The 24,605-nt window shown below is 36.1% G+C and overlaps 1 protein-coding gene across 1 annotated transcript in view; it reads right to left on the minus strand.

Moving 5' to 3' along the window:
• The window catches only part of SKAP2 (src kinase associated phosphoprotein 2), a 116,823-nt gene that overhangs the window by 74,357 nt on the left and 17,861 nt on the right, over nt 1-24,605 (minus strand). Inside the window, exon 4 of the mRNA XM_055804226.1 lies at nt 19,266-19,370. Within this exon, the coding sequence (XP_055660201.1) occupies nt 19,266-19,370 (105 nt within the window). The remainder of the gene's footprint in view (nt 1-19,265; nt 19,371-24,605) is intronic.

Genomic DNA, 24,605 nt, shown 5'->3' on the forward strand with positions numbered 1-24,605 from the left:
TTGAAATGCATTTTTAAAGTATTTCAACAGCAGAGAAAGATGGCAATATAAAGACTTACTAATTTCATATTAAAGCATGAGAAACACCTCTTTTCATTTTAAAGGCAAAACCAGCCTGAGGGGCAACATTTTCTGAAAATTTTGTAGCATTCTCAATACTACATTTCTCCAAGCCAGAAACTGCATATATAAAAATTTGGGGGGGGGGGGGGAAATACACTTCTCTTCCTGCTTTGAAGTATTTAAGATTAAATGACTGATAGTGTAAAAACCTAAGTGCAATAGATTACAAACAAAAATATACAACACATTTTCAAGCATTATGTTTTCTAATTAAATCAGGAGCTCGCTCATACACATAGGTTTTATTTTTCAGTGATCTGAATGCCTACTCAATTAAAAATGCCCAATACCCCTGACAAACTGGCTTTTTCATTGGATTTACCAGTTTCTCAGTCATGTAAAAGGCAGACTGTCATTATTTTTGTTTTCCTAAATGCAGTGCATTACCTTAAACAAAAATAAAAAGATTGCATTTATCCCCAAAACTTAACTCGCTGTTTGAACAAGTAAATATTACTGATTTTAGAAATATACATGTAAAAGTGTATCTTAGTATCAGTGAAATGTAAGAGTTCAATACATTAATATTTATAAAGCACTGCATGAATGCAAGTTAAATTAATTCTTTAAGTCAAAAAAGACGGTACCCATTTGCATTTCAACAAGTGAAACTTTTCCATCCATTTGACAGAGACAAGACTATAAAAGGTCTCAAATTTCTCCAATAAAAGTGGAAATTACATCTCAATATTTCGTCAGAGATTAAAAACAGAATTTTAGATGAATTATCTGATACAAAGATGGAAGTGAGGGTGCTGCTTCAAGATCTACAGAAGTACAGCACTTTAAGACAATTAAATGATTTCCCTGAAGGCAATGTCTTTTCAATCCAAGCTAATGACATCATTTAAGGAGGATGGTCCATTTAACTGAAAGGATCTTTTACAAGGCAGACAGACAGAAGGCAATCCGGGAATGTTTTCAAGGACTTCCCATATTTCAGAATTATAATGGCAAAATGCCTACATCAAAATCTTAAACTCAAGCATTAATCAACAAAATGAAAGACTAATTTTATAAGAAAAATGTAATAAAACTCATTTTAAGAAGTTTTCCCTTCATTATTTTTTCCTTTAAAGGAACCAATTCTCTCCTAATGGTAATTACGCTGCTTTGGAGTAATGATAATGCTCAGGCAGCTCAGTTTTAGGCTGCTGTTTTTAAAGTTAAGCCAAATCACTTCAATCACTTGCAAGTTGAAAAGTAACTTTCATAAACTTTTCCACCAGTTTATATAAGTTAGCTATGATCTTTCAGATAGAAAGCATTGTACTATTGCCTCCAGAACGTACTTTACTACTTTTGGTACGGTCTATATACCAGCCTTTAAATTGCACCACCACTTTTTTCATAAAAGAAAAAAAAGCAACGCCCTCAAATGAACCACTAAGGGAAAACTCACAGTTTCAGTGTCTGTATCAGTAGTTTAATGCATGGCTGTAACTCCTGGGGAGGGTTGGGAGGTGTTGGGGTCCTATACCTTGTATTATCTAAATGATTTTGGAAAAAAATCAGAGCAGAATATGCTGGGTTTTAAACACTTAAAGGAACACCAACAATTTCATATTAAAATAATATTAAATGCAAGACATTATGCAGAACTACAAGCACCTCTTGTACTTCAGAAGGCGGCATCAGTTTAAACCCAACCAAAGAGTCTTTTTACCATTTACAATAACACTCAAAGCCATGGAAGTTGTATACACGTTAGGATGACATCTGTTAATAAATGATGTGGTTCTGAGGACAGAAAAAAAAAAAGTTTACCCTATGTCCCTTTAATATCCATTTCAAATTGTCAAAAACTTCAGAAAGCTGGAAAGTGTGAGACATAACGGAGAGATCTTACCATGTAAGCAGGAGCTAGAAAACGTAGAACTAGTCTTGGCTCTTACCCAGATTCCTTTTGCAATCTTGGACAAGTCAGAGCTACTTTGCCTCCACTGCTCCTCTTCATAACAGAGAAGCAGTATTCACATCTTTCTGAAAATGCTGTGAAATGCTGTTGGTTTCATTATGGTTTTTTTTAAAATAAAAACAAAAATTACAAGGGAAAACATTCCATTTTCGGGCCTGCTGTGCCACTTTACTGATTCTCCCTTGCCGCACCCACACACATACTTTTTCAAAGAAATGTAAGCAGTTGGAGGGAGGGAGAGAGAAGGGGCGGAGGGAAGGTTACAGCATGTATAAGACTGGGATGTCACATATGTACCGATTCATGCATTTCACAGAAAACTGCATACTTTCTTCTGTGACAGCTACAGCATACATCTGACTGACAGAGAAAAAGTGAGGAAGAGACCATGAAAGCTGATCTTTACAGTAAACAGTAAGATGACTGATGATCTAGATGAAATGATTTTCCAAGAAAAACAATTTTTGATCATAATAATGTTGCCTTCTGCTCCGCTCCCTTCCTCCTTAAATGTAAAATCAGACCAGGTACAAATGCTGCTACCTAACACATACAAATAGCTCATTGAAAATGGTGGTAGTTCAGGATATACACCAACAACGAGGCCAGAATTCCCCTCAGTTTGAATGTGTACTTTTTCAACTCAAACTCAACTCACCACTCAAAAAAACAAAACATCAACTGTAAAAATTAAGTGGTTTTATTTTAAGGACTTAACAGCGCTTTTGTCACTCTACCTCTTTCCTCACATCAAGAACGTGTATATCCTACAATGGTGAACAGGTAGCACAACAAAAAAATGCTACTGAAGCCTGAATATAGTAATATGTAAATAATAGTAAGTACGTGGCAACGCACAGAATAATATTGCTGTATTCCTTACCACCTAGGCTTCTTCTTAATTGACAGTTACACTTCTAGTTAAGGAGGAAAAGATTTCTATGGACTTCAACTGGCACGACAGATTTAATCCCAGTCCCTGCTACACGCTGTCTGTATGCCCTAGATCTTCCACTAGTATATCTGCATATCTGTTTCCAAACCTTTCTCCCGCTTTTTTTTTTTTTTTTAATCCCGATTGGTTTCTCTGAGGCATGGACTCATTCAAATTAAGGGCACATAAATACAGTGGAGGATTCTAAAACTGCCTTGATCCAATGAAAATAAGATGGCACGTGAAAAATACATTACACATTTATTGGCACTTAGCCAATTTTCATGGCTTTTTCCATTTTTTTCACCCCAAAAGATAAATCACAGCTTCAGTTTGTACATAAACTGAACTCTCATAAGCAACCAATGAATCTATGACTAGCAACAAAACCATATCAAAATAAAAATCTAATAATCATAAAGGCTCCTTTTTGCATTAGTTCCCACAAGAGTATTTGTATCTAACAAGTTATGCTAATGCACTGTCAGATTTCCTCACATAAGCTTACGATCCTCTAAAGAGGATAGACAATATATTCTTGAAAAACACTTGACAAAACCATGCTAGAGAACTCTACATGGAAGCCAGTCAGTGACACAGAAGTAATAAAGGACAAGACTCCAGGACTAACTTCTTCATTATTTATAACGGTATGTATCTTTTCATCGCTACTAAAGCCCATTTCCGTGCAAGATTGGATGTATAAAATGTATATTGATTGAATAAAATTACTAATCACTGTTCTACTTGTTCTTATTTCATGAATATCATTTTATTCAATACTGTATGTAATAGCCAATAAAACATACCAGCAACAAATGTTAGTTCTAGGTACAGAGGGTGATAACACACACAGAAAAAATTTATTCAAAATATTTACAAATCACTGGTATATTTCTTAGGACAATCTTACAGATGAAGAAACTAACATGAAAAAGCCATCGAGCCAGACAGCTAACCCTCGGTCCCAAAGGATCCATGAAGAACTACAGGAGAATCATCAATATAAGTATCAAACTGAAAGGACAAATTATGGCCTCATCTATACAGCACTGGGAACCAGAGTAATAGTTATAACCACTCCCTCGTTTATGATAATGTTCCTTTAGAATAGCATTGATCTGTTTTAATTGTTAAAAGGCAGGGGGGATTCAAACACACTAACCCTTTCCAGTTCTCAAGGACTATTTCTCATTTTTTACAGTGATTATCATTGTTTTAGCTTTAGTTTCACACACAACTTTTGTGTTTTTAAACATTTTGACTCTGTAGATTTTCTTTTTTTACATCACTTTCACCTTCTTGTTTTATATTTGTGATGTTCTTCATTGAAGGCTATTTTTAATTGAAGACCTGAATCATCACTAATCATCACTAACTGCAGATACAGTGAAGAAATTCTCTACCTGAGATTGCTGAGAAGACACTCATCATAGAACTTGGAAAAGGAGAAGTCAGCTGAAAAAAGAATGGCCTACATATTTAATTCAGGTTCAGACACTCAAAGCCCTTTCCAAAACATAGCAAGCAGCAATTTGGTACCAACACAGTACAGTATGAATCAATGCACCTCATTATTATTCCCTAAAATGGAAAACAAAACCAAACAAAAACCTCCCTCAAAATGCCTGTTTCCGAAGGACAAAGGCAATTAACGGGGTAGGGGGGTGGGGAGGGGATAATCCAATGACAGTGTGTTAGAGTGGCAAGGGAATTTAAAGATGCCATATGCATTATGTTATATTTCCTAAATTAGGGCTTAAAGACAACAAGAAATGTAGATTCCTCAGACCTGTTCAAAGTTAAATTTACTCCAGGTTGAAAACATCCTGGGAGCACAACAAAGCTGGATTAATTCCCCTTCTCATATGTATATGTAAAGGTAGAAATCCTCATAAATTCTAGCTTTGAAAAGGAAAATAGAATGCCACTAACATCAACATGGTAGTGGCTTAGTTGTGGCACACAGTCTACACAAAAATAGGCATAGCCATGCTGCCTTCAGTTTTCATACATTCAGTGTTCTGCACATATTAAAACATTCCTTTATTTTTACCTGTCTTGAGCTATACAACCAAAAATGATCCATAATGCTTTTATACAGACTTCTTAACATAATCCAAGAGATGCTTCTAAGGAACAATAAAAAATAATTAAATAAAATATTCTTTATATGTATTATGGTTATGTTCATACACAAGTCAGTCATCCAATATCTCAATGACTGCTAATGAAACTGAAAGCCTAATTAGCAAGATGAGGGGAACAACCCCAGCATTCTGGCCCACCTCCAATATGAATAATTGCATCTACCTCTGCAAAATCCCCCTTGTCATTTCAATTAGGTGAGATATTCCTCATATCCTGCTCTTAAATTGCTGGGTATTGTTTATAGTGCCATTGTAAAAGCTACTGCATTCTACCCTGAATATAATTGCATTTTGATAGTTGCGATGTGGCAATTCCTACACATTTTTAGCTACTTTGTTGAAAAGCCTAATGCTTGCAAAAGGCTCTCTGCTACCAAAAAACAAACCACCAAGCCAAAACAAGAAAATCACAACACTAATTCATTGTGCATATATTCCTGAAAGAAGTACAAATCTGTGTAGAACACAGGTAACACCTTAACAGGTATCAAGGTACAAAAATAAGTCAATAAGGCATAAGCATCTCTTAGGCAATTCAGCAGCATAACAAGCAGCCACCTTATCGCATTATCACAACTCTGAACAGCTCAGAAATTAAGCCAAAGCTAACACCTCTCCCTGCCGACTGTGAAATCCTACCAGCACATTTAGACACCCTTCTAAAATTGTATACACACACACACATCAAATTTAACAAGGAAGAGAATGAAGTCCGTCACCATTCAGCCCTTCCACGGCCTCCAAAATAACGGTTGCACCAGTTCTACACTTTGCTTCCTGCTCCACAGTATGCATACCCCAAACCTGTTACCCAGAACAGCCACCGATACCTTCATCACTTTTCATTTTGTCTCACTCACTCATCATGCCCAAACTTATCTAAAAAGCCTAAATTTTGGATTATGATTTATTTAAAAGTCTTCATCTGACTACAAAAGAATTCCAACATGCAAGAAGATTTAAAAATTTGGCAGCTATAATGTTGACATAAAGATGGACATCTGGGGCTTACTATTGACTCACCGTGTCAGAGAGCTTTCTTCCTCTCCTCTTTTGGCTCTGAATTGCCACTGAAATGGTTATTAGTAAGTAAACTTGTGGATGCTTACGTTAGCCATGCTAATATGTTCTGCAGTCCTTTTATTGTGCGCTCCTGCTTTAACTCTCCCTATCCCTTAAAAGATACAGTTTTAACAGACTATAAAATCCACTTTTAAAAGGTACTCCCTGTTTTTAGTTAAGAAAGCCAAAAGATATCTTTTGTTTAGGAAAATGTGCAAGCAGGTATCTGCATCAAAGATCCACATTTACACTAACTGTACTTACTATTTCACCCATTTCAGTAACCACATCAGCGATTTATTGCTCTACTATGGCAATATGGAAACTTCCACAATAAAACACAGGCCAGGAGTGAAGAGAGCTGTAAAACCATAAAAAAAAAAAGTTTGCTTTTTTCTTGCCCTGGCCTCCTAGGACTGTAAATCTCAGGCTTTCTTTTTCCTAAATTGTCTTTTTTTCTAGGATTACCAGTGTTATAAATACCTTTGTCTTCTACTGACTAGACACGTTTTCTTCTGTAGACTCACTTCCTGTGGGAAATGTTACATCAAAAACTACACGCGCACTATCAGAATTGCTATCACTGCTACACTTCTGTTAAGGTATTAAAAAAAGCACTAAGACTAGAACAGCTTTCACTTGAACATTATCTTCTATAAAAAGGAATATCACTCTTGCATGGGAGATAGTAATACACAAATTTAAATTTATTTTGAAATACAGTAGAAAATAATTCCCATTAAGTAGACCTGCTGGGGAAAAAGCTGCACACACCAATGATTAAGCGTAAGTGTGCATCTGTCCTTTAAATACGCATAGCAGTAATAGCTTAAATGTTGGAGTTCAAATCATGGCCAGTCTTGCTGCATATACAAACCTGCATCAGGCAATGCTAAATTAAGAAGCACCTCTGATAAGTTTACAAAAGTCAAAGAAAACATGGGTTGTAAACTCCTCTGCATTGCAAAAATCTCTTTTGTCTGTCAATCAACAGAAAAGTATTATTCCACCATCACAAAAGGCAAACCTTTGGAGGCAGTATAGGTCTGTGTGTTGTGCAAATGTGCAGTTGCTAAGAAGCAAATATGCTTCTCTTCTAATCAAATAGCCCAGCTCAGCAATGCTGCTGGCTTGGGGCAAGAAGCAAATTCCACCAGCCACAAACTTAGAAACAGTCTTGAATTATTTGTTGCTGACCGCTGGCTGAACCCTGTCCTGATGAGCACCATCACCATTAGCCACTTCTCAGTGTATTCCATCAACCAATGGCAATAGCAGCATGCTACAGCTCAGGCTGCAAGGAATTGATCAAACAGGGTAATGAGACTATTTCTTCATGGAGGTTATTTTAAATGAATATAAATATTTTCTTTCTACATAATTTGCCACAAAAGGTCACTGAACTCCCTGTGATTCTAAAGAAAAATGCTGTGGTATCCCCTTTATGTATCTGAGGTTAGGATATAGCCAACAAACAATTCTAGGCATTTTTGATGATCGTGTAAATCTTAATGAGGTGGCATCCCAGACAACTGATTAGCGGCAACATTTTATCTTCACATTTAGTTACAAACAAAAAGAAGATTTGATGCTATTTTAGAAAATCATGATACACCTATACCCTTAAAATCTTTCATGAGAGAATATATTCTGTGGACCTATTAACAACAGATTCTGTGAATAATTCCGTGAACTATTAACAATAGATCATGCATATTTAGCTATGCTTGCCATACTTGGATATGATAGCCCTTTCTACCGATCCCTTCAACTGAACTCCTATGTTAAAAATACCCACTTTGCATCAGAGTCAAGTTACTGATAAGGGACCCACATTCAGACACCCTGTCTGTCGTTGTCTTTAAAAGTCTACTATGAAAAGACACCAAGAGGTCCTTGAAATTTAATTCAAGTCAACTGCTACAAAAACCTCACCAAGGCCCTCCTTGCCCCATGTAAGATTTTTAGTCCTATTACCACCAGTACTGGACAAATTCTCCAGTGCTGGGAAAGCACAAAAATATTGATTTAAATACCAGTTTAAAAGTATTTTATTAACAAAGGCATTACACTAGGGTAGTATTACAACTATGATAAATAAACAGTGCATATTATTTTCTAATTTTAGGGATGATAATATAAAAATTCTCCAACAGACCAACTAAACACAATTGTTCATGTTTTAGAGTTCACAAGGTTACCTTGAACAACTCTAAGAAAATTTCAACACAAAAGAAAATTTAGATTTACACCCAGAGGTGTGTATAATTCATTCTTCTGAAACACAGCACTTGAAAATAGTAGTTAAAATAAAAAAAAAAATATTTTTTAAAAATTATATATATATATGGATGTAAATTATTTAGTCTTGTCCTGATTAACAGGAGTTCAATTACATAATAATAGAAAGGGCTTTGGATTAGTTTTTTTTTATTCACCAAAAAAATCCAAAGCAATTTTGTTTAAAGGAGCATAAAAATGTGTTATCTGAAACTGTTCTTCACATTTTGTTGGTATCCTTGGCTCCTCAGGCTTTTTTTTTTTTCTTTTTCCACTTAAATGCATGTTTCTGACCAGTAGCAGAAATAAAACTTTTCCAAAAATTAAGAAATTAGTAAGAACAATAAGAATTACAAAAACCGTTTAGATCCAGAGGATTCTCCTCCCACCTCCCATCCCCATTGAAATACTATTTACCAAGCATTCTTTTCTAAACTCTTTATTAATACCATTATTATATCTTCTATGGCAGTGAAATGCATCTAAGGCTTGAACAGAATAAAGCAACTCAGATGTGTTTGTTCTACTGAGCCATCATTTCTAGAACTTTTTTTTTTAAGAGAAGTTGACAGCAAAATAAAACTGTAGTTCTGTGATAAAAAAGACAGCTCAGTTGGCTAGCTATTCCAAAATATAAAGCTTGTTCCACCTATTCCACTGACCCTACAAGTACTTATTGTTTATCCATAATTTCTTTAAAAAGTAAAAGTTCCCAAAAATAAAAAGGAGACAATTGTACATTAACACTGAATATCTATAAAAATTTGTGGGAGGACATGATGCTAGTACTATTCAAAAAAGTACAAAAATCATGGGAAAATATATTTTAAACATGGGTAGAAGCAGCCAATTGATACATAAATCCTAATTTTTCCTCAAAGAGATCCCATATTAAGTCCTAAATTCCATTTAGAAAAATAACAAACGATATAAACAGTCCCTCACAATGCTAACAAAAACCAACATAATATTTGCTGGGGGGGGGGGGGAGGGGGGAGGTGTGAATCAGCACCCACTAGCAAGACAGCTCATCAACAGACTAACATTTGACAAAATTAGTGGAAACAGCAAAGAAGCCAATACAACTTCCAGTGCCAAGGAGCCAGATGGCACTGCTGGAAAAATTATATCTACAGACTGGCAGCTTGATCCCATGATTATTGCCCAAGGGAGGAGGAAGAGGAAAGCAAGAGGTATTTCAGTGTGATGGGGTAAATCAATTATCACCAGCTCACTATGGCATTTTCACATTATTTTTATACCACATTCTAAATATTGCTCAAATGAGTGAGAGCACTGGAAGATTCCAGTGATCTGAGACAGAAAAAAAGATATCCCGTATATTAAAAAAGCAATACATACTCAAATGCACTCTATTAACTGCATCACATAGCCCGTATTTCCAAACGAAACCTGCAGGTATGCTGTGATTAGCAAGTAAAACCGAAGTTTTTATTTTGCAGGCCTTATTTTTGACCTAGAATTTCAAACATTATCTACAGAGGTAACATTTCTATGAAGAAAGGAAAAAAAAATAATAAATGGCTGCACTTCTCAGCGTTATGCCTACATTTTCTTGTGTTTTTTTTCAGCTCTTAACATGCAGTTATTTTACACACACAATTACGGAATAACCATTTTGCTAAAATATTCCAAAAAGCTTCAATCAAAAAAAGTTTGTGGTAGTCTCACCAGTAACTCTTCTGTTAAAACACAGTATTAAAGCTAGCTTCTGAAGAAGCTGCTAAAGAGAGAAAAATAAGTCCACTCCTACTTTCATACAAGGAAAGCTGTTCTAGAAATCAAGGAGGAAAACTTTTGCCCCACCACCTTCATATGCATACACATTCTAATTACAAAATACAAAATAGATAGAATTATAAAAATGTTAGACTCTCCACCTGAAAACAGACAAGGGTTTTGGTGCTTGTGCTGTTTTTTTTTTTAATCGGAAGTTAATGACACCACTTCCAGTAAGTTCTTTTCCAGGCAACTGTAATAAGGCCCCTTTCCTGTATCCATGTTACAGAAGAACAATTCATCTGTTACCTATCTAAAAGACCTGGACCACCTTCACTTCACTCGTCTCCATTCCATTTTTGTTGTATAGCACAGCCACGCTCACAGTCCAAACATCCTTCTGCTCCATTCACATCTTCCAACACTAATCCTTTCCCCTTACCTCTTCAGTGATATGTGAAGCACGTAACGAACTAACTGCATCTTTGAACATCCACTATGAGTATTTATACATCACCTGTGTCCATTTGCAAAAATACAAGATCTGACTGTTGAGGAAAAAGCAAAAAGATGTTTTATATGAAGACTAGGATAACTCTGGCATGTTATTATCAGGCTGCGATGTACCTTCCATTAAGGAATGCATGTTCAAGTGACCAGAGTAAATATTCAGAAGGGCAGTAAAACCTTGTTTAGATCAGAAGAGGTTTTCCTCCATTCTGGAGTATAGGACCATCCATAATTCCTTGCTCAAAATGGGCCCAAAACTATTTCTGACTACCAGTAGTAGAAAAGACAAGACTAAGATCCACATGGGATATTACCTGCCATTATTATGATAGTTAGCGGTGAATAGGCTCTGCCTAATATTAGTTAAGAAGCTGTGGCAATAATTTTAGTTTGAAAAAAAGATGGCATTCAGCATTTTTAATCGGCTACTCTACTCTTAAATCTGACTCTTGCAAGTAATCCAAGTAAACATCTATGAAGATTAACTGGGGAAACTATCAAATTAATACTGTCTAGTGACTGGTGTCCAAAGAAGTATGGTTCCTGCTGCAATTTTTAAGCAGTGAACAGTACCTGCAACATCTTCTGGGGAAAGAAAATAATGAACTTGCCCATACAGTGGATATCAAAGATTTAATTTACAGTGGTTTTTCTTTGCAAAACACTTCAATAAACCTTTTCATGACATAGGTTTTACTTTTCCAATCAAATTTATTCTCAAAACTCACAAATATTAGTCCACTGTAACCTCTCTTTTATTTAAATGGAAACAAACACAAATCCACTAAATTAATGCCTGGATTGCATGATACCTGACACAAAACAGGCCTGTTTTGTACTTGCTTAAGCTCTACAGATACACTTTGCACCTCTACAGGAAGTACCAAACAGTCAAAAAAATGGGAATATGAGAAAAATATTTTTCTGTTCATTTGGATTGATACACACTTCAGTGCATGTAATTAAATATGGGCACAAATTCCTTATAACCAATTTGCAGAAAGAAAAGCCTACACCAAACTTAATTTGTACTTGTAATGCAAGGCTGTACTTTTTTCTTTCTCCCCTCCCTTCCAGTTGGTTCCTATATCCAGGCCCTCTAGAGCTTCATCCTTGAGACAGAAAACACGAAGTACCACACAGAGCATTGTTTTACATATTTCTGATCTAGTCTAAAACAAAAAAACCACCACTGTGGTTATGTAGAGTTTGTTTTCTCTGAGATGGCCGGGGCTACTGCACAGTGTATGTTGAAGGCAGACCTGTCTTACTTGGTGGATACCAGGAAGGAAAAGACGCCTCTTGCCTTGAATGCCAAGTAGCAACAACCTGTTGGACTTGCTCACCTCTGGAAGGGTACCCACCTCAAGGTGGCACTGAAGTAGCTTGAAGTAGTGCTATAACCTACAGTTGATGCATGTGTCTGGTTCTGGGAGGGAAGGAGTAAGGAGCAGAATGGAAGCTGACTTGCCACTACTGCTTGGCCAGAAGGAAGAGGAATTACAGGGAAATCAGAAGGTAGAAATTCATGCAGCTGAGGGAAAGCATTAATAAGGTCCTAAATCCATAATTAATAGCCTCCAAAACACACTTGAAATGCTTATCACATATCAAAGAGGCTGAAGAAAAACCTCCTCTCTTCCTTTTTATTTCAGCTATTTATGATGTATAAGAGCTGATCTAGAAAAACGTTAAGGCAACAAGCAATATAAAGTAAATAGAAAACTCTATTGCAGTTCAGCTTTCTGGGTGGTTTTTTTTACCCTAATATTGTTAGATGTCTTGAATAAAATTATGGTGTAATATGAAAAATAAATGGGTTAAGCAGATCATTATTTGTTTTTTATTGTGGAAATTGTCCTGCTTAGTGGTGGAGCATATATGGCTGTTTTGTTATTGCTCAGTCACTGAAGCAACATAGATGAAATAAAATGAGCAACAAACCATGTCATCTCTCCCATGGGAGAAAGGTAAATGTTAAAAGAACACAGGGGTTTATTGTTTAATAGGAAGTTTTTCATCACGATAATTAGAAGTTCAAACATTTTAGTATCATCAATTTGTACACACTGTTAACCTACATGATAGCATTTTTAACTTTACTGTTGACTTTAATAGGGCCAAAATTTCACTTAAACCTTCTGCTTCTTATCAGCAATTAATCTCTTCTGTTCTGTACAAATGGTTTCAATCAAAATTAATTAATTAGTTTTGCATATTTCACATGCACTTTTTTTAAACTTCTTGCTTCTCCAAAGTAAGTCATTGCTGCTATACTCACTGCTATGGATCTTACAAATGAACAAGCAAGCAAGCAGTTCAGTTTTGTCCTCTTCATAAGGTTTCAACTGCAGTTACATGTGGAAAGTTATAAAGACTGTTCTCAGTCTTCGAATATATTGATGACAGAAGAGAAAAAAAGGAAATATACCATTGTCATGTCCTTTTTATGGACAAAAGAGTCAAATGTGAACAGACCAACAAAAAGAGTTGCCAGTACAGTGCAGCACTGGGGCAAGCTGCCCAAGGGAGACTGAAGTTGTACCGTTAAAAAGATTTTTAGGAAAGATGAGACAGGTGCCTGCCAAGAAACATCTCAAGCAGGCTAAGGGCAATACATTGACTTTAATCCTAAGGTCTCTCCTATCCAACAAGAAGTTGATGATCTTCACAGCTTTTGATGATTTCCACAAAGTTAGCACCCTCTTCTCATTTGTTAAACAAACAGATTTGGATCTGGGAATTTATGCACGCATGGTCCCATATGCATCACTATCCTCATAAACAGAGTTTTTAAAAAAGCTTTTAATATTTTAAGTTCCTTTTTAGCATGCTTTACTTTTCATTGTGTTCCATCAGCTTGTAAAAGATTGTATTCTGGGTGACATCTAAACTGTCCTTAAGTGTCTCAGCCTAATTCCCTAGTGATGCATTCTTCCTCTGACAGCCTCAGCATACCACATCAGAAATTCTACACTTCAGTCTTCCTGCTTAAGACGGAGTTGCTAATTACAATTTCTTAGAATTCTGAAAGCCACATTTCTGATCAGTTGCATTACCTTCTCAGCCAGAAGTGTCCCAGAAATGCAGAATCATAATACACTGCAATACATAGTATTTCCTCTGCCATACACCTGTTCAGACACAGCAGAAGAGTCTACCAAATCATTGATGAAAACATAGAATTACCTACATATATCAAAATAAACTAAAATACATTATTTCCCAGTCACAATTCTGACAGGAACTAGCATCCCCTCAAAACAAAGTTGGCATGGCAGAGCCCATTCTTTACCCGTTTCCCAGGCACCGATGCTATTGCCATTCTGCCAGCTCCTAGTAAGAGCATAAAGTAGAAATCACCTCTTTTTGCTAAAGATCAAGCGTTCCAGTAAACCTAGATTCTACCCCCCCTCAGTATCACCTTTTTTGATCAAGCCTGGATCTTTAAAGAGCTATAAGGAATAAGAAAATACATGGGTTTTCTGCCTTCAAAGAGACCTTCCTTAGAAAAAAAAACAAGACAAAGAAGTTTCTCACTTCTTTGAATGGCTGTCAGGCACTTAGTTTGGAACTCTCTCCAGTACTGCAACACAAATAACTAATCTCCTAGAATACCTCAGGTAAAGTTCCAATGCTTTCATCCCCAGGAAAAGCAAGCACGTTCTCCATGTACATGATTATGATACTAAAATAGTGGTAAACCAATACAAGACTGGGGAGACAGGAAGGGCAAACGGAGAGAGAAGAGCACAGAGAAATCCTAGGAGCAATTTCCATTCTCCAATCTTTGCTAACTTAGTTGCTAAGACCGCTTAAATGGCTTAGTGATGGAACACAGTTCTTGCTTTAATATAGTGCCTCAAAAATAAATGCAGCAGGAATGTGGCCGAAAAAAGTTGGAAAATACTTATATAAGGGGGGAGAGAGAAAGCAGCTTAAACAGTACTTATTGAGACTTAAAACATCAAAAGAAGCAGCATGCAAAATTTAGTCACACAATTTTTCATTCCCACTTGATCAATCAAAATGCAAAATATGATGTTCATGCAAAGGAAATACTATAGATCACGTAAAATAGTTGACTCAAACCTGCAAAGACTTGCACAGAACTTTTCCAGCAGAGCTGCATGAAAATAAAGTCCTAAAACCTGTTGTTTCATCCAAAAACTACACCAAGAAAAGCATGTTGCAGGGAGCAACAAATTCTGCTCGTTTTCAAGACTACATTCTGATTACAAATAGTTAAGCACAACCCCTTAATTTATTCTGATTCCTCAAAGTTCTCCAAAGGTCCTATTTTGCTTGCTTAGGCCCTAGCTTCCTCCACTTCAACTGTGGGGAACTTTCAGTATGAGATTCTCATCCTATTTAAGAATTTTCTGCTAAAAAATACTATATCAATAAGCTATAGCCAAATATGATAATTTGGAGAACATACAAGTCCCCAGACACATTTTTAGTACTTTTTTCATCCTTACATGCTCAAGGCAACATTTCTAGACCTTCCACAGAAATGGTGATGATCTAAATTATTTTATTACAGCATTCACTGTGATCTTTTTAGATCCAGTGATTACCCAATCACATACTCCCCCCGCAAGGCTAAACAGACATATCCTTTTTCAGAAATGGCAGGTTCACTTTCAGTACTTACAAAGTCAGAAATTTTGTTCCTTTAATATTAATGCATTTCCTACTATGGAATAAAGTTACCATACCATAAACCAAAAAATTTTACTGTTAAAAAAATCGTTTGAGGTTATAAAAGAAGATTATACTGTTAAATAGTAAAGTTTCAGCATGGCATCAAACCTACATTTAAATCCATCCTAAGAAACCTGAAAATTAAATGAAAAACAGTAACTTCTTCCCCATTAAAGTCTCAACCAAAAATAAGTTAGTTACCAACTTTTAAGAAAGTCTTACTATTTCAACTTTAAGTATTTTGGTATGCTTTGTTTTTAACTGATCAAGACATACGTACTTTCCACGACATGCATTCTTCAAAATACAGATGAAAAGGGAGTAAGAATTTACAAGACATAACATTGTTACACAACGTACTATACAAAAACCTGTCATTTAAGTTGCAAGAAACCTAGTCATCAATAAGTGAAAAAACACCCCACTCAGAAATCAATTATGTTGAGTCTTTTGTATAGAGAAGTAGTACACCTTTCAGGCAACTGGTATTAATGAGCAGACATGGCTATAGAATCTCCATCTGTTTTTCTGACAAAGCTGTGACTACTCCAGTCTCTCATTGAAATTCCATTAATCTGGTGCACCAAGGACCAATGCGAAAATCAAAACTCCATCTAACCCTTTATCAGCTCACAATAACCTACAAGTGAACTCTGCCTGTTAGCATACAGCAAGTTATGATTTTGCTATCAATCAGGCTGTTAGCCAATAAAAAAAAAATCAAGTTAAAAACAGAGTGCCTGGCAGTGCTGTTTTGTCTGTCTTGGTTTTGGGGTTTTATTTTATTTGAGGGTTTTGTTGTGTTCTATCCCTCTCCCAATTTCTGTAGGGTGTCTGGACATGTAAGCCTATGCATCATTCTCCTTCCCTGTGATTTAATTGCTGCCAGCAATCAAGTCAAAGCATCACTGAAGTGTGCTTGAATTTCATTAGATGATATAACTTATGCTACTTTCCTACAGTACCTAATAAACCATAAAGAAACCAAAACACATATGGCTTGAGGGAATAACTGGAAAATTAGGTGGCCATTTGGGAACTGAGTGAACTTTTGAACCAGAGGAACAGAGAAAAAGAAATATTAAAAGGAAAGACAGACTTAGAATGCACACAGAGACGTGAGGGTTTGACCTTTTCAGTACCTAGAAAATTACATTAGCATTATGAAAAATACATATCATGTTTAGAGTTTATAATCCATCAAAGTTTAGATACTTTGTTAGTGCCTACCATAAGGTAAAAGTCAAAAGGACAACATAACAATCAGATTTGACAAAAGGCCTTTAGGTGACCTGTGCTAATTTAGTTATCCCAAACTTATTGTTAAAGGGATTATCTGTCTTGTAATTAATACACCATTAAATAAAGGTCACTCAAAAACTGCAGGATTTTACAATGACTGTAATGTACACATAATACACTAATTCTTTATCTGTTACCGAGCAGGTGCCTTCACAAATTATATTTTGACAGTTACACTGCAAAGTGAAATCGTGGCACTCAGAAGCTGTACAAACCTTGCAGTCTAACTCAACTGTACAAAAGGTAAATGCATTATTTTATTTTGGATTATTTTAAGCAGAAAAAATATATATGAAAGGTTTTACCTTCAAACATGAATGGACTCAAATATAAAAAAAGAACACCTCAATCCGATTACACACAGTTAGGTCCCTCTGTTAAGAACCTTGATCCTACACACAAGGTTTTACACCTGCACAGATCCCTGCTGAAGTAAACTGGTAACCTTGTAAGATCCAACATCCACCTTATCGATCCAGCTTCTTGAGCAGCATTTAAATATGGAACATTAACAGACTGCTAAAACCCAAAGATGCAGTATTAATCTTCAACAAACCCATCCATGGCTGTGAGAACTGAAACAAACAGCACTGCTGAGGACCAATCTGCCTCACATTGTCCCAACATACATTTTCATACCTAGTCTAGGTGGCTAGGCTTGAATGATGTTAAAATCAAAATGGTCTTAGAATGACAGACTGGACATTCAAAGAGGAAAACAGGAACATTCCTCCAATAAATGAAAAGTATTTACAGATCAAAATCTACCACCTTTTCTCAACTTCTCCTCATGCTGCGCTCCCAATGGACAATTAAAGAGGATTTATCATAAAATGTAGAGAAACCAGTGAGTCAAAATCATCCTAAATAAAGAATTGCATCCACTGTATTTCGACCTAAACTGAAACAAATTACCCAATATATTGTTGGGCAGCTATTATACCTACTCTCATAATTGTAACTTCCAAAATATGCTAAAAATTAATCATCCATCTGTACAAACTCATACAGTATTTCACATACTCTTGCATCAGCATTCTTCAGCCATTTGTTATTTAGGATTATGAACATTATCACTTTTTTCTTGATTAACTGTTTTGAAACAAACCTATAATCATATCTCCTATTAAACAGTCATACAATTTTGTCACATAACCTTTATGCAATCAGCACCATGTTATTAAGTTAACATTAGAAATAATGTTAAGATTATGTTTGTAAGCAAAAATAAATACATGGAAAGTTGCATTCATCTGTAGTTTTGAAAATTAGCTTGGGTTTTCTAAAAGCCATATTCAATTTGACTGATAATTACATCTCAACCAGAAAGCAAAAAGGCTTGGGTTTACTTTTTTAATAGGTCACATTGACAAAATGCAATAAGCTGAATAAATAAGTGATTATTATTGTTACACATTTTAGAGAGTTCGCAATATAAAAAAATTTGCGTTATTCTGAATCAGTGGTTAGAAGGCTTATCACTTATGCATGTACTTGACTTATCCCTGTTCTGCAATAGACATAATTTTATACCTCATAAAAGCAATTTATGTTTCCAAAGGGAATAATCTGGATAACATAAGATGTGGAGTGCTATGTCGCAGGAAGCATATTTTCGTTCAGCAATTGTATTTTGAGATGGAGCTGCACAGTTTGATCATCATATCATGTCAGAAAACATCATTCACTAGTAAGTCTATCTAACTTCTAGTGCCACAAATTAATATACATCGTTAATTTATTTGTACATATACTTAATTTATTGCCATATATTATCCATAGAAGGTATTTATAGTATGTATACAATAAATGACTCTCAAAAATATGGACACTATGCTAAAGCAAGCTTGTTAACTGTTGAAATATTAAATTGTTCATGTCTTCAGAACAGTCGCATTTAGCATTAAATTTAATGAATACAAAACAAAACAACATAGAAAACAGCTATGGAACCCAGATATTTTTTTTTTTTAAAATGCAAACTCAAATTTAAAATTTATACAATGAAAACATTCTACAAAAGACTGTCTTAATGGAAGGAAACGTTGTAGAAATAATTAATTTAATATTTTATGAACCTATTCTGCATGGAGTTTGCAGAAAAATATCAATCACATAAACTGTTTCATTATTTATTAGATAAATAATACAGTAAGCCATTAAGTAGCACAATAAAATTAAGCAAGAATCTGATAACGTTGAATTAACAAACAATTTGTTACTACAAATATTCACACTGGTTTAGCCACTGATCTATCTTTAAAAACATATGCATCCGAGAAGATGCTTTGTTGTGAAAAAACGTGAGTTTAAAAAAACCTCGTAAATCCGAGGCAGCTTCACTATGCTCTAAGGACCACTAGAGGGCGCTCTTCAGTGCCTTTAAAGGTTGCTGCGGAGGTAAGCGATCTGCCCCGCCGTGATGCTTATCTGCTTATCTGATTTGCAACACTAACATTCGCATCACGAGGATCCGATTACATAAGCTTGTAGCAAGCCGGCAAATCTAGTACGTTCTAAGGTAAACCGTGTCACATACCATCAGAAGGCGCTTCATCCTCTTTATCATACCGATCGGATGCTATTGAGACACTATCAGGAGGCGAAGAAAGAGAGTCCTCAGACTCTTCTTCACGTTCCAGTTCTGTAAAAGTTAAAAATACGTTGCTGGTTAAAACAGTCTATCATACAAACACAGAGAATCCAAAGACAAATACCTTCATTAGTAAGGAAGATACCAACTCCTCTCTAAAACAGAAGATAAATCCCATTTCTCATGAACACCTGTAACATGCACTTTGTATGTTCAAGCGCAGCTGTGAGCGCCGGCTGCTGTTGTAGGGCAACCTCCTAAAGGGTCACCTACATGTTGCTGGAGCAGTCTCCCCAAAACGCTGTCATACAACGAACCCTCTCCCCGCACTGCACAGCTGACAGCTTCTCACACAGCAGGGGAAAAAAAAGACACACCACAGCAAAGAGGCAGGCAAGGGAAAACACTGGCAGGAGGAGAAACGGGCAGTGCCAAGATCTGAAGTTCTGCTCGTCCCAGTGCAGGAAGGAGCCGCAGCAACTATCCTCCAAGGAACACCCAACCTACTGTTGGCAGCAGTTTGTCGCCCTCTGCCCAATTTTCTTCACCATAATTAGGCACCAAAATTTCAATTTTCTTCACCATAATCAGGCACTACTTTGCACGTGTTGTACGTGTATGTGTATTCCTCCTATGAACCTAAAAAATGGCATCACTTTCTGGCTGCACCCGGTCTGAACTTGTGACTTGATGCAGCATTCTGCTGATGAATTTCTTACACAACCGAGCGCCCTACTACAATATATACAAAATCTACATTATTAGTTAAACTATGCAATAAATTGGTCAGAGTACATTAAGCGTGAAGGTCTGGAAAAATTAAAACAAAATCAGTATTAGTTGAGGCTTTCATTTAATTAGACAAAATGTAAGTTTTCCCTCCTCAAACTCCATATATTTTTTCAATTTTTTTTTAATGCTGTCTATGTGAAGAATAGGTGGAAAAATAACAAGTACTACATTGTTCCTTTAAAATTATTTTTTTAATCACATCTTGGTGAAGGAGGAGAATCTAATAATTAAATGTGATAAAAATCTGCAAACCAGAATCATAGAGCTGATGCTCCAATAGATCAAATTACCCTCAATTTTCTTAGAAAAACACATAAAGCTAAATTGTTCAAGCACTTTTGGTATATTCATATGCAGAAAACTTTCCATAAACCTCTAGACATGCTTCTCAATTCATGTGTTCTCTTTTGGACCACTGTATCTGTTAACTAATTTCTCAGCATCCAAAATAAACCCCATGCATAGTGAAAATATTCTTCGCCACAGACACATGAAGTGCATTCATCAGTAGGACTGCCTAGCCATGGCTGAGATTCTACTTCTTTGCTTCCATTTAATAATAGAAAATCATGGAAAATTCAAAATCCATGCCCAAAAAGCACCATGGTTGTTAGCAAAGAACAGCAAGTTTTCTACACGGATAAGACAACAAAGCCTGATTTTTGCTTTGCTGTAGTTCTTTTACATCCCAAGACTGCTTAGCATCAAGCTGGCTTTCCCTTCATTAATACAGTATGCTTTTCTTGGGAAAGCTTCCTTTCAAGCTTCCATGCCATATACCACCTGCTTTGAATCTGAACCTGACTCCAATCTATTTTTGACATGGCCATCTTCCAGCAGCACTCCAGCCATCGTGTTAATCTGATCAAAATATTTGCATTTCATCACACCTGTCAAACCAATCAAAAGTAAATTATCCCTCTCCAGGATTCACCTCTTCCTTCAAACGGAAAACCAGAGAGCAGATAGCACATGAACAGAAAATATTATGCCATATTTACAACCAGCATAATCATCTTTCACACTTACATGCCAGAGACCAGTTGCCCATCTCTCCCTGTCTCTCTCTCTATATATATCTTTATTAGATGCTACACTCCATATAAAAAGAGCAGACATGATATTCACAACCTATACAGTATCAAAAGTTGTTCCACTCTTTTCCTGTCCTAAATTTTTACTAGTACCCGAATGCATAGAATATATGTATATATACGTGTGTGTATATATATAGCGTATATATAAGCCTTGGTTGTCAGTCAAAAATGTCCTCTTATCAGCTATGCATAAATGTACTATCATTTAACCTTCATGAAGGTGCCATCATAAATTTAAAATATTAGGCTGTATTTCTTGAGAAAAACATTTCCACAAACACCACGCTTCAGCGCACATAGGCTGAACTGTTCATAGGCTGAACAGTAAACCTATGTCTAAATGAATAGCACTTATGGATGACAAATTGGTGAGTACATATGTAGAAAGAACATTTCCAGAGAATTTTGTCCCACCCAGCGATACATATCTCTTCCAGAGAAGTTGTGATTTCTTATGCAAATTTGCACAGCTGCACTGTTACCTTGCTCTTCCGTTAAGTCACAATACTACCATTTTCTAATTATGCTTAGGATTTCAAATTCGGTAAACCTTTATGCTTTGCATTCACATAAAACCCAGGTGACCTAGAAACAAGGGGCTTTTAAATGCATACATATATACTTAGGGCACACCATGTACCTATCTCAGAAATATACTATATTTGAAACAAAAAAACCCACGGGCACACTGAATGTAGATAAAACAAGTATCTGTTCCAAGTCTGTAATCTCTAAATTCAAAATGTTCTTAAAACAAAATAACAACAAAACAAGTTGAGATATTATGAAAAAAGAAACTACACACTCGTTCTTTAGCGTTTACAGCCTTCAAAGCATTCTCTAGTTGTTACATCCTAACTAAAGGCTTGATGACTTCCATGAAAGAAAAAAAAAAACTCACTGAGAAAGACAAGCAGAACAAATACATAAATCTGATGTCATACAATACTACGTTTAGGTACCCACATTTCTGTGAAAAACATGGAGAGTAGGTCATAGACACTAAATAGAGGTACAAGCAACCTGTAGCCCTGCAGGACAAGACTAAACTAAAAATATTCCATTTTTTATTTTAGAGTAAATAAATATATTTGTAAATTTATATTACACACTGAAATGCAATCCTTAAATCATCTGATCTGTACAGAAAAACTGCAGGCATGTTGATAGGAGAGCTGACTCTACGTGCTCTGGAGCTTTAACAGGCAACATTTCACAACATTTTAATGTGCCTACATAAAAGAATTGCTACATGCTAGTATCAAGCTTGGGGGTTTGCCTCCCTAATTCTGGCAGGGTTAACCGACACCTTAGGAGGTATGCTGTTAATATATAAGGATATTGCTCCTGACAGTTCACAGAGAACCCTGTCGATTCTGTGTAGCCTCCTGCATTCCCACTCAGAACAATCTCTGCCCTTTCCCCACTTATGTGCTCCTCCATTAAGGTGTTGCACTGCAGTTTCTACTCCATCTAATGAGGAAGAGTAGCTAGAATTGCATCAGAAGCTACATGTGTTAACTCCTTGAACAGTCAGAGGAGTCAGTGTTGAGCAGCACAAGCCACTACTCTCCTCAGGTGCCAAGTACCTAAAAATACACCCGAAAAGCATCAATAAATTAAAGAAAAGCGTTCAACTTCCATTTATGTAATAGAAAACCGAACTACAAAGCAACAATGGGCATCAGGTAAATGTATCCAATACAATTTGCAGGCATAATTGAAAGCATTGCTGCCTAATAAGACATCTAAAAGCAAAGCATGCTCAAACGAAATGTCTATAGACTCATTAGTTGGCAGCCATTCCATTACGATCACATATAATGTCAGTAGTGCCTTGAACCTGTGCCAATGACAACAGCATAAATTTTGCATCTCATTTCTGTGGTCATAAAATTAATGATCAGTTTAAAAATACTTCTTTGCAAAAGTTATTGCACAAAGAAATGACATGAACGTGTCCCTGTTATGTAGTCACAAGGATAATTAAGGAGTTGATGCTCATTAATATAGTTTCTTGTTTCCCCAGAACACCATATGATTTATCTGGAAGTTGAAAAAAGTTTAATTAACAGTAGATAGTTAACAGTTACAACATTAACAAAAATATGTATATGAACTGACCCTATTCTCCAGTTTCTGCGATTTAAATTAACCTCTTACAGGTCTGATAGCAGAATCAATATTTTGTGTTATCTGTTAAGAAACTCCATACAATGTCTTCCCTTATTAAATGCCACCTTTTACATTACAGCTTATTTATTGATTTAGGAAATAATGCATACCAAAGAGTAAAGTGTACCACATTAGGAATGGAGCATAAAACAAACTCTCCTCATTGTAACAAGGACTGCACTCCAGCCCCTGCCCCCTGTTCTGAAGACTTCCAACAGATTTATTTAGTTGGTACAAGCTGAATATAATGAACAAGACCCTATTACTTTAAGAATTCCATTTAAAAAAAAAAAGAAAAAAAGACTTTTTTTTCCCCAAGAATTCATTTTCTTCTGCAGCAGTGTGATTATAGTAATGAACTCCTAAGCATTAAAGATACTGCTTCCACCACTAAATCTAAAAAAGAGCAAGATGCTCCTGCCAATGCTTTTGAAAGAGACTTGCTAGCCTACATCCTCAGATCACTAAACACTTACAATTTATTTCTAAAAAATTTCAGAGAGGGTGACACATTAAAATTGTTCAAGTATAAAAGAAATAAAACAACTCACAAAAATAAAAAGGTATACAGGTCAAAACACCCTGCTGCTTGCCATTTCAGAAGGTCCCAAGTCACAGCAAGTTGAAATCACTTCCTCCTGTCCAGCCTCTACTGCGGTAAAAAACCACCGACGGACTGGATGAAGCAGGTCAATACAAGGTTCTCACTTTACAGTTTTTTTACAAAAATAACTAGACAAAGATGCTTTTGAGCTGGCACAGGTACACTTTAACCCCTTGATAGCTGCAGCTGATTTTTTTTAAGAAGATGCTAGTGACTCAATCCACCAGTCACCTTGCAAGACCGGATTCTTCCAGCAGCCACTTTCTCAATGTAAGCTTCGCAATGCAATCTTCTCCAACACACTCATTTCTGAAGAGTCTTCTAGAGTCTCCTATTAACGTGATGGTTTTTAATGGCTTGTTTTGTAAAGGTCAAGTAGGAATTCTTCAGCAGCTATTTGCTAAAATGATACTGAAACAGCATTAGGTTTGTAAGCAAATAAGCTTCAAGCAAGAAAAGCAACACAACTTTCACCTGCCGAGTTGCCTCTTGTTCTGACGATGCCCATCAAGATAAGATCATTTTGTGCTGCACTGCTGCCTGCATCTTGTATTGCTTGAAATTGCACTTGGCACAGACATTTCACAACTAACAGCTGCCTGTAGCTGAAAGGGACAA

The sequence above is a fragment of the Falco peregrinus genome, chromosome 5 (assembly GCF_023634155.1).
Source record: "Falco peregrinus isolate bFalPer1 chromosome 5, bFalPer1.pri, whole genome shotgun sequence".
In the NCBI taxonomy this organism is placed as follows: Eukaryota; Metazoa; Chordata; class Aves; order Falconiformes; family Falconidae; genus Falco; species Falco peregrinus.